Here is a 16,133-nt window from a genome sequence, read left to right on the forward strand (position 1 = left end):
CAGATCACCCAACTCTCTAATTGGAAAGAAATGTTCAAGGGGAGCAGGACTGCTTCCAGAGCCTCACGGCGACGAACAAGGTCCATGGAAGCCGCGGCGGATGAAAGAGAGGCTGGGCTTAGTTGTCAGTGAATTTTAGCAAGTATTTTCACCCTGGGCTTTACTGCCGAATGTAAACAAAATGCCTCTCCGTGGAAAAGCTAAGCCCGAGTAGTGCAGATCTGCGTTAATTAAATTAAATTTGAAGACAGTCCAGCTCTGTATCTTCCTATGGACGTCTTTGTTTACTCCCAGATCTGGTGACTGACAAGCGGTTCCGCAAGCTTCCTGTGTTAAGTGATGGTTTTCCCCCTCCCCAGCCCGCTGGGCAAGTGAAGGAAGTTTTGTTACCTAGCCTTCAGCGGCCGCGAAGTATCCCTTACGTTTTGTTTATTACACGGTGCACCAAATGGTGTATGCACTTAAATAAATAAATAAAAAGACACACACGCGCGTGCTAATCTGGGGAGCTGACATAGTAACCAAACAGAATGCCGTCATTAAAATCTCATTTGCGGAAATGCAGGCAGCTGAAGGCTAATTCCCGGACCAGGGGACTGCTGCCGTTAGTTTCAAGACTCCAGGCCTTCGGAGTTCGCAGGGGAAGCGACTCCAGCCTTGGACGCCTGATTCAAGTCCGTCGCGGCGGCCCTCCAGGGAGCAGGGCGCAGGCGCAGCGCGCACACGCGGACACTCACACGAGCCCGCCCACACGCCCTGCCGCGTGACTCGCCCGCGGGCTGCCGGACTTGGCCAGTACGGACGACTGTCAGGTGCAGAAAGCAACTCTTTGTTCCCTGGGCATTCTCCTCCTCCTTCTCCCCCCGCCCCCGGGCCCCGAACTGGACTGTTACTGGCGTGCCGCGTGAGCGCTGGGCGCTGGTCGGGCTGGTGAGGAGGCGTCCACGGCGCAGAGGGGCGACAAAAGGCAGGCAGAGCTGGGCCCGGGGACCTTACCCTTCCCCGTCCCCCTACCTCCTGCGACACTTGCGAAATTGACTCGGACCTGCCCGCCACTGAGAGGCTCTCTGAAGAACTGTTCTGGCGAAATCTTTGTAGAGAAATCGGGGTTCTCTTGGGGACTGTTGAGGGCCGCATTTCCGAATCACCAGGAAAAGCGGAACTGTCTGGAGACACCTTGGACAGGGCGCATTCCTGGCGCACCCACGGGATCAGGTTAGACAGGGTCCGGAAGCCAGCCCTGCAGAAAGAGGAATGCGACGGGGGGCCTGATTCATCGTCCCCCCCGGGGAGGTCGTACTGTGCGCCTCTGACCGCCAACGGAATGCCCGGCGCCCCGGCTCCTTTGCAGGGACTAGGGTGAGCGCGTCCCTTGGGCGCACAACTTAAAGGGGCTGCGGAAAAGTTCCTAAAAAAAAGTCTTTGTGCCCGTGTACTAAAACATGCAAAACTTCACAATGAACGAAAAACTAAATTAGAAAGTAGAGACAGGATCCGTGCGGTGCGGTACTGATCCCCTTTGGAGCCCCCAGGCCCAGCCAGCCACGACCCCGGGAGGTAGGAGTCGAGGCGCTGTGGGTGGGAGGCTCAGGTCGGAGACCTCGGAAATGGAGGCCCCGCTGAGCCCCGGCTGGGGGTTGGGGCTGGTGGCCCGGGGGACCGGAGGTGAGAGCTCCAGAAAGCCGCTGATCCAGGAACAAAAGCCTGCGGGGAAGGGCGAGCGGGGAGGTCCCCGCTGGGCTGGGGCGGGACCGGCGCGCCTCCCGGAACGGTCCTGGAGACCCAGCTCCTGAGGATTCAAGCGGCTGCGTCCCTTAATCCCCCCTCGCTCGGAGATTAATTCTCACTAACAAGACTTGGCAAGATGTCGGGCGAATAATTTTTGATTTCCGTGAGGTCTCCACCGCGTGCGCGCACCAGCTCCGTGCCAAAAGCGACCTCGGGGAAATTAAATGCATTAAGCACAACGGGAGGAGGTGAGGGAACTGGAACGCGGGATGCAAAGAAACCTGAATCGGCCCTCGCGCTGGCGAAATCCTCTCCAAAGGTCATTGCTCGGCCGCTTTTCAGGATTTCGCCCCTCACCAAATGCGGACCCCAGTTGTCATTTCCTGCGGAGATAATTCACACATGTGCGAGAAGGAGCAAAGCGTCCCCCGCCTCCCAAAGCCAGAAACGTCAGCCAGCCAGGGTTAAACAAACATCTTTCGGGAAGCGTGGACAGATGCGAAGCGCGGAACCACACGCGGGCCATTCACGCTCCTTCGGGGTCGTAAAGCCACCAGCCCCCACACCTCACCCCCGCTCCTGGGCAGCGGGGTGGCGGGAGGGGGAAGAGCCTTCGCTTTCATCTCGTAACTTAGGGTTTGCCAACGTTCCGTGGGAGCTACAAAGCTCCACGAGAAGGAAATGGATCGCAAGCTAACGCCTGCGTTAAGAGCGCGCCTGTTGGGGCCGGGCGCACACGCTAAGTTCGGGACGCTGGGGGCCAGGGCGAGGGATTCCGGGCAGTGCCGGGTGGTCTCCGCGTCACAAGCCCCTCTTCACTTGCGTTCGGGGGAGAAATCTGCGGCTGGCTTCTAAGGGTGCGAGGTGCGGAGCACGGGATCCAAATGGAAAGAGCCTCAAGCCCTGGCCTGCTAGTGCCGGCGTCCGTTCCTCTGTGCCCCTCGCGGCTGCGGAAGCGGCGGCTCAGCCACTCCGGTCGCGCCGGAGGCGAGCGGCGGTCTCCGGGCCCCGGGGCGGAGGGCTACGGGCGCCCCCGCCGCGCTCCCATTCACAAAGTCCGGGCGCAGCCGCCTGCCAGCAGGTCGGAGGCCGCCTCCCTCTCCCTCCAGGTCTCACTTTTATGAATGGGCCTGGCTGAGCGCAGCGAGCGGCCTGTTTACTCCGCTCTTTGTGACGTCGCGGCCCCGTGACTGGGCGCGAGCCGCCGGCTGCTCCATTCACGCGCCGGGGCGGGGAAGAGGCAGGCGGGAGGGCGCGGGGCCGAGCCTGGAGGAGGCGGAGCTTCTCAGGGTAGTAATGCGTGCCCTCCCCGGGGGAGCCAGAGGAACATTAATAACCCTATCCGCCGTGGAGGGAGCTCAGCCGGGTAGTGCGCGCGGCTCCGACCGTGCTTGGGCGATCCGCGGCGCCGCCGGCCGCGCCATCGAGCGGGTTAAACGGACACGCACTCCCCGCCACTGCTCGCACCTCCGTCCGGGTCCCAGGCGAGCCGCCCAGCCCGGGAGCCCGAGGCCGCTCCGCCTGCTATGTAACCGAGAGGTGGCGGGAGGAAGGGGAAGGGGAGAAGCTGGCCGGGCGAGGAGCGTCTGGGGGTCCAAGTTTGCGGCCACTTGAGCAGGCGCCAGCGCGCAGCCCTCGCCTGACCCTTCCTGCATCCCTGCTGGCCCGGGTGCCCTTGGCTTCCTCGCGTTTGCCGGCGACCATGGTGACGATGGAGGAGCTGCGGGAGATGGACTGCAGCGTGCTCAAAAGGCTGATGAACCGGGACGAGGGCGGCGGCGGCGGCGCCCTGGGGCTGCTGAGCGGCGGCAAGTGCCTGCTGCTGGACTGCAGACCGTTCCTGGCGCACAGCGCGGGTTACATCCGCGGCTCGGTCAATGTGCGCTGTAACACGATCGTGCGGCGCCGAGCCAAGGGCTCCGTGAGCCTCGAGCAGATCCTGCCCGCCGAGGACGAGGTGCGCGCCCGTCTGCGTTCCGGCCTCTACTCGGCCGTCATCGTGTACGACGAGCGCAGCCCGCGCGCCGAGAGCCTGCGGGAAGACAGCACCGTGTCGCTGGTGGTGCAGGCGCTGCGCCGCAACGCCGAACGCACCGACATCTGTCTGCTCAAAGGTAAACGCCGGCGTCCCAAAAGCGAGCGGAAGCGCGCTCTGGGGCCTGCACGCCTTCGGGGGCCGGGGAGAGGCGTCCCCATGGCGACTCGTTGGCCCTGGGGCATGACCGCGTGGGGGTTGCCGGTTTTGGTGTCTCTCTCTGCTTTGGGGGGCGAGCTCCCAACTTCCCGGGTGCTGTGCAACTGCGTTTCTGCCCTTTTTGTGGCTACACCGCTTGTACATGTACTCGCTAACGCTTCTGGCCTCGTGGGTGAAGCCAGCCGTCTACGTGGGACTTCTTTGAGTCCGGGGGAGTACTCCCCGGTGTGGGAATGGGGTAGATAGAACCCGCCGTGGACGAGGGAGCGTTCGGCCCCGTCGTCGGCTCTATTGGAAACCAACCGTGGGCAAAATACAGCAAAGAGGCATGGGTGGCAGACGAGGTGGGAAGCGATTTTCGCGACCAACTGTCCAACTCCGGACGCCTAGTGGGAAATGGTCGGCTTGCCTCCCAACACACACCCCAGTTCACACACACACAGTCACATGCACCCGCGCAGGGCTACTTTAGGGTTCTGGGAGCCGGCAGCTGGGGGACGGAAGAGTAGAAGCCTGTCTCTTCACCTCCGCAGTCCCTGGCAGGGGAGACACCCCCACGATCTTTTTGTTCAGACCGGGTCTCTGGGCTATCTGACGGCGCGTGCCTGATGGAAGAGAACCCTGGCCAATCTAGGCTAGCGGCGCCGGGGCGCGAGCGTAAGAGAGGGGTTAGGCCGAGTCCTGTGGTCTTTGAGCAGGCGGAAACCCCTAAATGACTCCGAAGTCGTTGCCGCCAAGGCGCGCCCGCCGCACCTGCCGGGCCGGGGTTGGTGGGGGAGTCTAGGCTCACCCCCACCACTTGCCGCGCCGCGCTCCTTCTCCGCCTCTGCTTCCCGACCCCGACCCCGACCCCGGCCGCAGCATTCCGCGCATTCCTGTGTCTCGGCTTCCGAAGTCGAGAGGCGGTTCCGAGCCGCGCCATCAAAGAGCCGCCCCCCTTTCCCTGAAGGCGCCTTTTGCCCCCTCCCGCTTCTCCCCCACCTCTCTCCCTACCTGTTCTCCGGGGAAGGAAGGGAGAGGAGGCGGAAACCTGGAGACCTGTCCCCCTCTGCCCTCTGTAAAGCACGACCAGGCCGAGCTGCGCCTGCCAGCCGGGATACCCCTGTAACAGCGGGGGGCTTTGTTCTCCGCAGTTGTTTCCTGACCATTTGACCTGTCAGCTGCTGGGGAAAAAGGCTGTCTTGACCTTTGGTTGAACTGCTAAGGCGATTTTGCTGGGGCTTTTTTTCTCTTTATTTTTCTGTTAGGGCTGCCTTGGGCACCTCTGTTGGGAGACCTAGACCCACCCACCCCCCCGCTGCCCTGGTTTCCAAATTGCTTTAAGAGACCGCGCCGGGGAAGCAGCGACTTTGCGGTGCCGAGAACCCCATTCTCCCGCCTCCCACGCGGCAGGTACCTGGGCGACCTCCACGGTGGGCATCTGCGACGTGGTCTTAGCGCTCAGGCGCCAGTGTCAGGACGAATTGGGAAGGCACGCAAGGCCCTTCGAGGCCGGGGACCGGCCGCCAAGCCCGAGTGCGCGCGTCCCCTCGCGGACCTATGCGCGCAGGAGCATCCGGGAACGCCGGATCGCTCGGGCCCCACGTGCAGTCTGCGTTTGTTTTGTTTTGTTTTCCTTCCTGCGGGGACCTCCCCAGAGCGGCAGCTCGGGGACTCTAGGCCTTGGTGCTTCAGGAACGCCAGCAGTTAGATCCCGGACATCATGGGCGGTTACCCTCTACTGACAGCGTTCTGCGCCACGTAGATGCTGAGGTCCCCACTGGATGAGACAGGAGGCTTCGGGGAGAGCGCCAGTTTCCTGGCAGGGGGTTCGGGGTGAGGTGCCTGGCCGTCTCCCGAGGCCTGCACAGCCTGCGACGCGGCCAGGGGGGCCAGCCTTTGCTGCGCGCCAAAGGGGGCAACCTCAACCTCCTGGGAGATGGAGATGGGATGGGGTTCGGGGTGGGGGGCAGTTTTAGCATCTGACAGGGAAAAGTAGCGCCCTTCGAACAACCTCCTTTCTCCCACTGCCCCCAGCAGTAGCCAGAAGTTGAACTGGAACCCGTGCTTTTTTTTTTTTTTTTTTGGAGGGTGGGCTACTGCCCAGCCTGTTGGTCAGTGGTGGGCGAAGAGCTGGGAGGTGACCCGGCCACGCTGTGTGGGGCTTCCCAGGGAGATGTTTTCTTGGAGCCGAGGCCGCCTGGTAACTCAGGCCCTTTGTCCTCCCTGCCCTCTGTGTGCGAAGGCTTCCGCAGGGAACATGGGAAGACAACCCCCCTTGCCCCCCCAACCTCCCTGCTCTGCCTCCACGCCGGCGAGGAAGGTGCAGCCTGAGGTTGGGGTGGTGGGAGGGGGTATGGAGCTAGGTCTGAAGGTTCCCAGGGACCGGAGTTCTGCGTGTGTGTGAGGAGGGGGAGGATGTGGCTTCCTGGGGCGGACCTGCGGTGCAGGGATCTAAAGAGAAAAAAGACCAGAGAGCAGAGCCTCTCGGCTAATCTTGGGTAAATGCCTGAACTGATGAAGGTTGGCATAATCTGGTTCCCACCGGAGCTGCTAGTTTGACTCTTACTAGAAAATGAAGGCTTTCATTGTGTCTCATTTCTCCCCTCCGGTGGCAGGGACTTGGGTGAGCAGGTGGGTGAGGGCGGTGATAGTTCGGGTCGCCTCCCTGGCTAGGGAGGCAGACAGTAGAAAGCCATGCCTTTCCTCCCAGCCAAGACCTAATCTGAGGCTAATCATGCATCGCATTAAAAAATCCGGTTTCCCTCTTGATGTCACTTGGAATGGCAAACTGTTACTCAGGGTTAGTGCCGAGTAACGGATTCCATCCTGGAATTCCTAAGATGTGAGTAGTTTTGACTTCAAGTCCCTTCTGGCTTTTTTCTACAAAGCCTCATGTTTTGTTGAAAGCAGTAAGTCACAATTTACAGGATTTTCTTTATTTTTGCTGGTCAAAGATTGCCATTGCGATCACTTTTTAAAATTATTTTACTTGAAAGAGTTATAGAGAAAGGTCTTCCGTCAGCTGGTTCTCATCACCTGGCTACAGTTAGCAGAGCTGAGCCAATCCAAAGGCAGGAAGTAGGAGCTTCTTCAAACTGTCTCTCATGCGGTTTCAGGGTCCCAAGGCTTTGGGCCATCCTCTGCTGCTTTCCCAGGCCACAAGCAGGGAGCTGGACGGGAAATGGGGTCGCTGGAAATCAAACTGGTGTCCACATGGGGGTCGGTGATGCTTTGCAAGTGTTAAGATTAGCCAATTGAGCCATTGTGCCAGGCCCTAAAGTCTATTTTAACCTAAAATCCTGTAAGTAATTTTCAGGAAGGGTTAAGGGATTTCCAATCTTGTTTCTGTTTTGGGTGCTGGTGGTGATTTTATCCCAGCACATGTTTCCTTTGGAATCCCTTCACGCTTCTCTGATCTTTCATCTCTGACATAGAATTTGAACTCCTGGTTTAAAGAAAGGAAAAGAAGATAGAAGTTAGTTGTCAGCTGGGGTGTGTGTCCTTTCTGACCAAGTTGGGAGGAGCACCTGGGGTTACTCCAGTGTCCCCCTGAAGGTTGGAATTCATGTACCTGGTTAGGACTCTGCCACAAGCTGCTTTCCCTGGGCCCGGCCTTTGACCTCTGCTGCCTTGGCAATCAGGAATGCCAAGGCAGAGGGTGGGACCGAGCAGGCCTGCAGCTGGCATGCCGGGACCTGCCTTGTGGCATCCCTCTGTGTGCTGCGTCTCTGGGTGCCTCGGTCTCTATCTCCGGACCTCCGGAGGACCTGCCCAGCTGGCCCTCATTCTGTACTGGAAGTGGAAGGGCCTGACTTTTCTTGTACCTGTGCAATGGGTGACGCTCCTTACAGCTCATGGTGGGAGACACAGTTGAATACCCACCTATTGGCATCTCATAAAGGCACTGGTTTGAGTCCCCGTTACTCCCCTCTCAATCCAGCTCTCTGTCAATGTGGTTGGGAAAGTAGCGGCGGACGGGCCGAATGCTAGGCCCCCTGCACCCACGTGGGAGACCTGGAAGAAGCTCTTGGCTGCTGCTCTCTGTCTTCAGCCTGGCCCAGCCCTGGCCGCTGTGGCCGCTGTGGCCATCTGGGAAGTGTAGCAGCAGGTGTCCATCTGTCTCTCTCCCTCTCTGTGTAGCTCTGCCTTTTTAATAAGCCAGTTTATAAGGAAAAGTGGACCTGAAAGAGAATGCCCACCCGCTGTCGTCATTTGTTAAGGTAATTACCATGATTGGAGCAAGCAGACTGTTCCTTGCAGCCAAGAGACATCTCCACACTCCAGGTGTGCCTTGGGGTATGCGCTTGGGAGAGCACTGGGCTTCCTTGGACCTGTGCTGGAGAAGCTGGGCAGGAAAGGTAGCCTCAGGAAGAAGCCGAAAAATGCCATGGAGAAGAAATCTGCATGTCTGAAATCCGATAGCCGATATCCTTACCAGCCCACAGCTCTGGGCTAACCAAGAGGAAGCGGGACAGGAAGCCAGCTTCTGCATCCAACGGAAGGAAGCTGGCGTGCCGAGCATAGCCGATAGCGTGCAGGGACTGGGCAGACAGCAGACATGGGTCATCGGCCACACTGGGTGAGTGTGCTCCAAAACCAGTGGCCTTCAAGTAACCCCAGACGTCCAGGCTAGGCCGGAGAGCAGGGTCCTGAAACTTGGGTGGGAACAGGTGATTTTTCTGAGCATGGAGAGGATCATGGGAAAAAATGGCCATCCCACCAAGAACCATGCCCACGGTCCATCCGGGAGTCCACTGTCGGTAGTCCCTCAGCACGTGTTGGTGTATCTGCTGGTGGTCGGTGACATTTATGTATGGTATCTCCTGCGAGTGAAGGAAGTCACCAGCAGGGGACAGTTTACTGGGAGAGTTGCTTACAACTGCTGGGCTGTGTGAGAACGAGAGACAGAGAGAGCGCGCGCACACGAGAGAGACAGAGAGAGACAGAGAGAGGAAGGGAATTCATACTCCTATTTAGTTTTTTTCCTGTTAGACTTTCAAGTGTTAGCAGTATTAAAATGAAAGATTTAAAAATCAGAAGTGCATCCTAATTAAGACTTGAGAAAACCGGATCAGAGCGAGTCAAAGGTTTTTCTTTTTCTTTTCTTTTCTTTTTTTTTTTTTTTTCTGGAGTGAAACAATTTATTGGCATGTTAGGATATCTTATTTAGGAGACAGATACGTCCATTGCGGGCAACTGCTGCTTTTGAAATTGGCAAAAATGACCAGCATGAAAGTTGGTTCTGGACATTTAGAATCCTGTGATATGGAAACTGAGAGAACTTGGTTTGCTGGTATCCTTCTGGGTCTGGGAAAAAAGGAGTTTGCCGGGGCAGGTGGCTGCCCACGTTCACAGGGCTAGAGCTGCCTTCGCTTAGCGTGGGAAACTTGCAGGACGCGTTGGTTGAGCTTGTCTGTGTCGGCAGCTGGCTGTGCTTCTCAAGAGTTTTGGATAAAAACTTACTCTACTTCTGTGACTGTGGCTCCGCATGGGTAAGGGGCTGGGGAGGAGGGATGGAGGGCAAGTCTTAAAAGAGTCTCTTGTCCCACCCCACTAATGGTGAGAAATCTTATTTTAATTCATATCGGGTCGCTGTAGAGGGATGCAGGATCCAGGGCACAACACCCTTTTTCAGTGCAGTGGGTCCTAACTCACTCCTGGGAGAGGACGAATGCTGGCCCCGACATCGTTGGCAGCTTGATCTGGGAAGCCGGTGGCTAGAACCAGTGCGGATGTCCTGGCCGGGTGGCCCAGGAGAAGAGGGCCGTCGGCCAAGGTGGGTTAGCCAGCTGAGCCCCACAGGTCAGTTTCCAAGTGGCAAGAGGAACAGTGCACTCGTCTTGGCGAGACTGAGGCACCCATGTCTCCCCACGGTCTGGCTGCACTCGTGTGCAAGGACCTGTCATAGCAGTGTCTGTGCTCTTCGCTGATGCAGAGCTGAGCCCGCAGTCCGCGCCGGCACTGGCTTTCCCTCCGCTGGCACCTCCCAAGTGCGTGGCGCTCCAGGGCCGCAGGAGCCACACAACCACAGGCCTGTCCTAAAAAAGCCAACAGCAGCTCAGTAAGCTGGGCACCTGAGTCCTGGAGCAGAGCCTTCCAGCACGCCTGCTCCCCGGACCAAGCTCTTGCTCCTCAAGTTCTTTTTGGGGGAGCTTGTTCCATAGCGTTCACAGCAGCACTACCGTCTCTGCTTTTCCAGCAGCTGCTGTGTGTCAGACCTGCCTCCCACATGATGCTCGGGAGCTCAGGAAGCTGCAGGCCTTGCCATGCTCCCCCTCTGGGGCCTTCGGGGACGTCCACGGAGGGCTCCCTCGCCATGGGTGCCAAGCAAGGACCTCCATAGGACATCTGCCTTTCCAACATTTTTGGGAGGGTGACTCAGGTTAAACGAGGGGCCCAGGGCACACAGCTGCTGCTTTAGGGGGTTGGGGTTCTTTCTGTTTCGCTCGTAGTGAGATCTGGGGGATCCCACTGCTCTTTCCCTGTGACCTGTTGAGTCCCCCCCCAACACTTGGTTGTCTTCCCTTCTGCGGGTGATCCCTGTATGTCGGCCTGTCTGGGAGGTAAGCTTTTGGAGGGCACCACTCAAGTCCTACATTAAAAAAAACCATGCATTTTCATAGCTTACCTCATATGTAGGCCCCAGGATTGTTTGGGTTAACTCCGCTGGAAGCCTACAGAAACATGTGGCGTGACAAGAGATGACAGTGGTGCAGGTGGTCACCTGCCAGGACTCATTGATTGTACCTGTCCAGCTGTCCCCTTTCTCCAAATAGGAGTGATGGTCAAAGCTCCTTGGTCCCAGAGGCGCCCAGCGGAGGGACTTGGGCTACAGACACTTCACCCATTTCTTCCCTTGTTCCACGATGTCGGGGGGGGGGGGGCAGTTCTTTAGGGAGATGAGGGCTGTTCAGCCCCCTGGCATGACCCAAGCTGGCCACAGCAGCCCCAGCGTTCACTGTGAGTCAGCAGGAAGGAGGCTGTGACTAGAGAGAGAGCACATGCCATTTATATCCTGCAGGCAGGAGTGGAGGGGAATAGTGAAACCTCCGGTCAGAGAAGAAAACGGAATGCCCTGTTTCTGGAAACCTTGTGATGTGGCTCTCCTGGGAGCCAGAGAAAGCTGTTTTTAGGGTGGGGATTCAGGGCCAGTGCTTGCCTAACCACGTGCTGCCCCCTTTCCCCAGAGTGACATGAAGGCACAGCTCTGTAGCTCCCTCCTGCGGATGGATACTGTTGGCTACATCTGGGACCCACGCCCAACGTGGCGCCTAATTTTATTTCTCTAATGTTAGAGATTTATGTATTTGAAGGGGGAGAGAAAGATCTTCATCCACTGGTTCATTCACTATCCAAATGGCTGTAACATGTGGGGCTAAGTCAAGCTAAAACCAGAAGTCTGGGATGCCATCTGGGTCTCCGACATGGGTGCAGGTGCCTGAGCACTTGGGTCATCTGCTGCTGCTTTCCCAGGCCTATTAGCAGGGAGCTGGATCAGTAGTGGAGCAGCCAGGAGTCTAGTACTTAGACACATGTGGGCATAGCTTGCGACGTCCCAAGACCAGCGCCCACTTTCCAACTTAGCCTTGAAAGGGATGAATGGCTGTTTCCAAACACGCAAAAAACCCATTGTGTTAGTAAGGTCCTGTTCTAGGCCGAGAAGGTATTTGGCAGAGTGGTTAAGCCACCTCTTGGAATGCCCATGTCTCATTTTCACAGCTCCTGGGTTCAAGTATGACTGTTTTCCATCTCCATTTCCTGCCACTGTATGTCTGGGAAGCAGTAGTCCCAGGCCTGAGGTCCCTGCCACTCACCTGGGAGATGTTGGAGCTCCTGACTCCTGGCTGCCAGCTGGCCCAGCTCTGGAAATTGCCAGCAGGTGCAAAGTTGAGCCAGCGGATGTAGAAGATCCCTCTCCCTCTGGCTCGCTCTCTGCCATTGAAATAAGCACAACCAAATAGAAATAGATAAAAAGTCCAGTACTGGGCCTGGAGAAACCATGCAACAAAAATGAAAGGGGAAGGAGTGGCAAACAAAGGGTGCCCATTGCCCTCAGCCAGGCAACAGGCTACAAGCTGGAGAACAGACTGATGCCTGTGCGTCTGTGTACATGATTCTGCCACTCCCAGCCTCGCTGCCTGGCCTGGCACGGAGGCTGATGAGGCTTCGTTACAGTTAAAAGGCCTCCCTTCTTTGAGGATGAGCCCTCAGAGGGCCCTGCCAGGGTTTAACCAGTTCTCGGTCAGTCCCAGGATCTTTCCACGCTCCTAAGGGACCCAGGTTCCCCTTGGCATCTGCCCCACCCACCGTGGGCAGGCAGCAGGGCTAGTGGCAAAGGCAATTGTCTTTTCTGCCTTCCAGCACGGTGGTAACTGCAAGGGAGCTGGGATCTGGGCTGGGTGCGTATGTCAAAGTGACAGGTGACTGCAGGTGCTTCTGCCCCATACCCTGACTTTCCTCACTTGAGCTTCCTCATTCCCCCAAAAGAGTCGCCCTGTCCGGCGTGTTCTCTTTAGCTGAAGCCCCCACATCTGCACTTGAGACTTTCCAGGGCCAGCATCCTTGCAAGCATCTGTGCTGGTAGGCTGTGCATCTCTGGAAACATTGAGCCTTACGCGTTATCGATAGGCCTACAGCGCCACCCAGTGGCAGCTGTGCAGCCAGCCAGTCTTTCCAGAATTTCCTTCTTGCTCAGCCTGGTAGGATTGACTGGTTGTGGCTTCCGGTAGGTGACTCTGTTAACCTAGACTGCTTTTTCTGCTTTTACAGGTGGCTATGAGAGGTTTTCCTCCGAGTACCCAGAATTCTGTTCCAAGACCAAGGCCTTGGCAGCCATCCCACCCCCTGTGCCTCCGAGTGCTACGGAATCCTTAGAGCTGGGCTGCAGCTCCTGTGGGACTCCCCTGCATGACCAGGTAGACTCCAGGCTCTGGGCTCAGGAGTGAGAGATGGGAACCGGGCGAAGCCTCTTAGCAGAATTTGGATTTTTTATTGTTTATTTTATTTTATTTTTTTAACAGATTTCTCTATTTTATTACAAAGCCAGATATACAGAGAGGAGGAGAGACAGAGAGGAAGATCTTCCGTCCGATGATTCACTCCCCAAGTGAGCCGCAATGGCCGGTGCGCGCCGATCCGAAGCCGGGAACCTGGAACCTCTTCCGGGTCTCCCACGCGGGTGCAGTGTCCCAATGCATTGGGCCGTCCTCGACTGCTTTCCCAGGCCACAAGCAGGGAGCTGGATGGGAAGTGGAGCTGCTGGGATTAGAACCGGCGCCCATATGGGATCCCGGGGCGTTCAAGGCGAGGACTCTAGCCGCTAGGCCACGCCGCCGGGCCCGAATTTGGATTTTTTTAAACCGGTGTTTAAATGAACCTTTAAAAACTTTTGGGGTTTGAGTCTTGGCTCCACTCCCAGTTCCAGGTTCCTGCTCACACACACCCTGGGAGGCAGCAGATGGTGGCCCCAGCAGTTGGACCCCTGCTACCCAGTTGGAGTTCTAGGCTGCTGGGTGTGGCCTGGTCCAGCCCTGGTGCTCACAGGTGTTTGTGGAGCCAAGCCTTGAGTGCGAGCTCTCTTAGCTGTGTCGCTGCCCCTCAAATGAGAGAAGAATCTTGCGGAAGATGAAATGTGAAGAAAGTACACACGGATGCAGAGGTTTTTGTGCCCAAATGAGCTTACCTTTTAATTCAGGTTTTCATAAATGCCAAGCAGACGAAAGGGGACAACCATTCTACTTCTCGCAAGTGCAGGTCTGAGCTGCTGCATTTCCTGCAAGCGCATTTGCTGCACACTCCCATGAGATAGACAGGGAGTGAGTGATGGGGTCCAGCATCTTATCTGAAAAGAGGGACAGAGAGAGAGAGGTAGAGAAATCAACCATATGCTGGCTCAATCCCTAAATAGCTGCTGGTTAACTCTCTAAATGGCTGCGGCTGCTAGAGTTGAGCCAGGCTATCGTCAGGAGCCAGAGGCATTTTCAAGGTCTCCCACATGGGTGCAGGGGCCTAAGCACTTGGGCCATCATCTGCTGCTTTCCCAGGCACATTATCAGGGAGCTGGATAGGAAGGAGACTAGCCGGGACTCAAACCTTCCACTATACAATGCCGACTTCCTAGGCAGCTGCTTAACCCTGCAATGCTATAGGGCCTGTTGCTAGGGCTTTGGTGTGGGAGGGCACTGTTGTTGTTTTTAAGGACAAGATGGCATCTGTTTTGTTCGCTAAGTGAAAGGGAAGTGCCCCTCATTCAGTCCCTCAGCCATGCAGCAATGGCTTGCTGAGCAGATGTAAGCTCGAAGGGTCGAGCTGCTGCAGCCTGGCTTCTCTGCCGCCTGCAAGTGTCAAAGCTCTGGTGGGGATGGGGAGCCACAAGCCAGGCTTCCCCCACCATCCTGGCCTGAGCCTCCCTCTGCATCTTGCATTCATGTTGTCGTGGGCGGGTGTCTGTTTTCTTTCCCGGCACAGGGGGGTCCTGTGGAGATCCTTCCCTTCCTCTACCTCGGCAGTGCTTATCACGCTGCGCGGAGGGACATGTTGGATGCCCTGGGAATCACAGCTCTGCTCAACGTCTCCTCCGACTGCCCGAACCATTTCGAAGGTCACTACCAGTACAAGTGCATCCCGGTGGAGGACAACCACAAGGCCGACATCAGCTCCTGGTTCATGGAAGCCATCGAGTACATTGGTGAGTGGCTCCCCAGCCTTGGCCTCCCCCAGGGTCCAGGGACAGGGGGAGGAAAGAAGGGTGTGACAGACAGCCCTGTGTGGCGCCTGCAGGGTGGGAGTGGGGTGGGAGACAAGCAGCCACCGACAGCCCAGCAGGAGACAGGAAAGCTGGACCATTGGTTTCTGCACTCGGACGCACTTGCAGGCGTGATGGCCCCTGACCGGCTGCCGCTGCAGGTTCCGCCCAGATGCAGTGCTGTGGGTGGGTTATGTGTCAGAGATGCTTTGGCGGGCCTGAGCTCATGGTGATGCAGCTGGTGAAGTCACCACTTGGGACGCTCACGTCCCCTGTTGGAACGCTGGCTCGAGTGCCTGTTCTGTTTCTGATCCAGCTCCCTGTTTACTACGCCTGGCAAAGCGAGGGAGGCAGAGCAGCTTGGGCCTGAGACACCCGTGGGAGTGACCCCGCCACCAACAGGGGTGGAGGCTCCGTGGTGACCCTGAGCCCCACTGTGTCCCCCTGCCCCCGCAGATGCAGTGAAGGAGTGCCGCGGCCGCGTGCTGGTCCACTGCCAGGCGGGCATCTCGCGCTCGGCCACCATCTGCCTGGCCTACCTGATGATGAAGCAGCGTGTGCGGCTGGAGGAGGCCTTCGAGTTTGTCAAGCAGCGGCGCAGCGTCATCTCGCCCAACTTCAGCTTCATGGGGCAGCTACTGCAGTTTGAGTCCCAGGTGTTGGCCACATCATGCGCTGCGGAGGCCGCCAGCCCCTCGGGGCCCCTGCGGGAGCGGGGCCCAAGCACCCCCACGCCCACCTCGCAGTTTGTCTTCAGCTTCCCAGTCTCCGTTGGCGTGCACTCGGCCCCCAGCAGCCTGCCCTACCTGCACAGTCCCATCACCACCTCCCCCAGCTGCTAGAGTCGCCCCCTCTGGCCCCGGGACCTCCCTCTCTACCCCTGGGACACCAGAGCTGGCCCTGGGCTGGGCTGGGGGTGTGGAGCCATGTGCTTGTGTGGGCGCAGGGCAGGTGCCTCCACTGCTTGACCCATCCACCTCTCCTTGGCCAACCACAGGGCCAGCTCGAATGGCAATAAGGACTTCGACTCCGATTTCTAACAAACAGCCAAACACTCCCAACTTAGAGCAATAACGGCTGCCTCCTTGGCTGCCAGGGAGGGCCTTGGCTTGGTTTTTTGTGTCTTGTTTTGCTTTTCCAATAGAAAATTCTTACCTCATTTTTTTTCCCCCTAAGCAGTTAAGGCTTGAAGTTAGGGCAGCCTCAGATCCTGGCAAATGAGCTCCACCCAACCCGTTTCATTCTGGGGAGCAGGAGTGAGGGGAGGCGAGCGAAGAGGCCAGCCAAGTGCCTGGTTCTGTGTGCTGACTTTTTGTTGGGGGTGGGGTGGGGCTGTAGTTACAGGAATTTTGTTTTCATCGAGGAATCTTTGCTTCCGAAGTCTCCAGCAGGTAGATATTTATTATGAAGCGTCCCCATGGCTTGTGCAGGTGCAGAGGCCGCGAATGGAGAATTTGTGTAGTATGATGTCCAACAGTGGGCAGA

The 16,133-nt window shown here is 57.6% G+C and overlaps 1 protein-coding gene across 1 annotated transcript; it reads left to right on the forward strand.

Moving 5' to 3' along the window:
• The first annotated feature begins 2,981 nt into the window (after window positions 1-2,981).
• DUSP4 (dual specificity phosphatase 4) lies at window positions 2,982-15,762 on the forward strand. Its single transcript, XM_004592688.2, has 4 exons — window positions 2,982-3,842; window positions 12,674-12,819; window positions 14,372-14,591; window positions 15,105-15,762. Exons 1-4 carry the CDS (start codon window positions 3,431-3,433, stop codon window positions 15,488-15,490), a joined length of 1,164 nt encoding a protein of 387 aa, XP_004592745.1. The 5' UTR covers window positions 2,982-3,430; the 3' UTR covers window positions 15,491-15,762.
• Window positions 15,763-16,133: the final 371 nt, after the last annotated feature.

This window comes from Ochotona princeps, chromosome 11, assembly GCF_030435755.1.
Source record: "Ochotona princeps isolate mOchPri1 chromosome 11, mOchPri1.hap1, whole genome shotgun sequence".
Lineage (NCBI taxonomy): Eukaryota > Metazoa > Chordata > Mammalia > Lagomorpha > Ochotonidae > Ochotona > Ochotona princeps.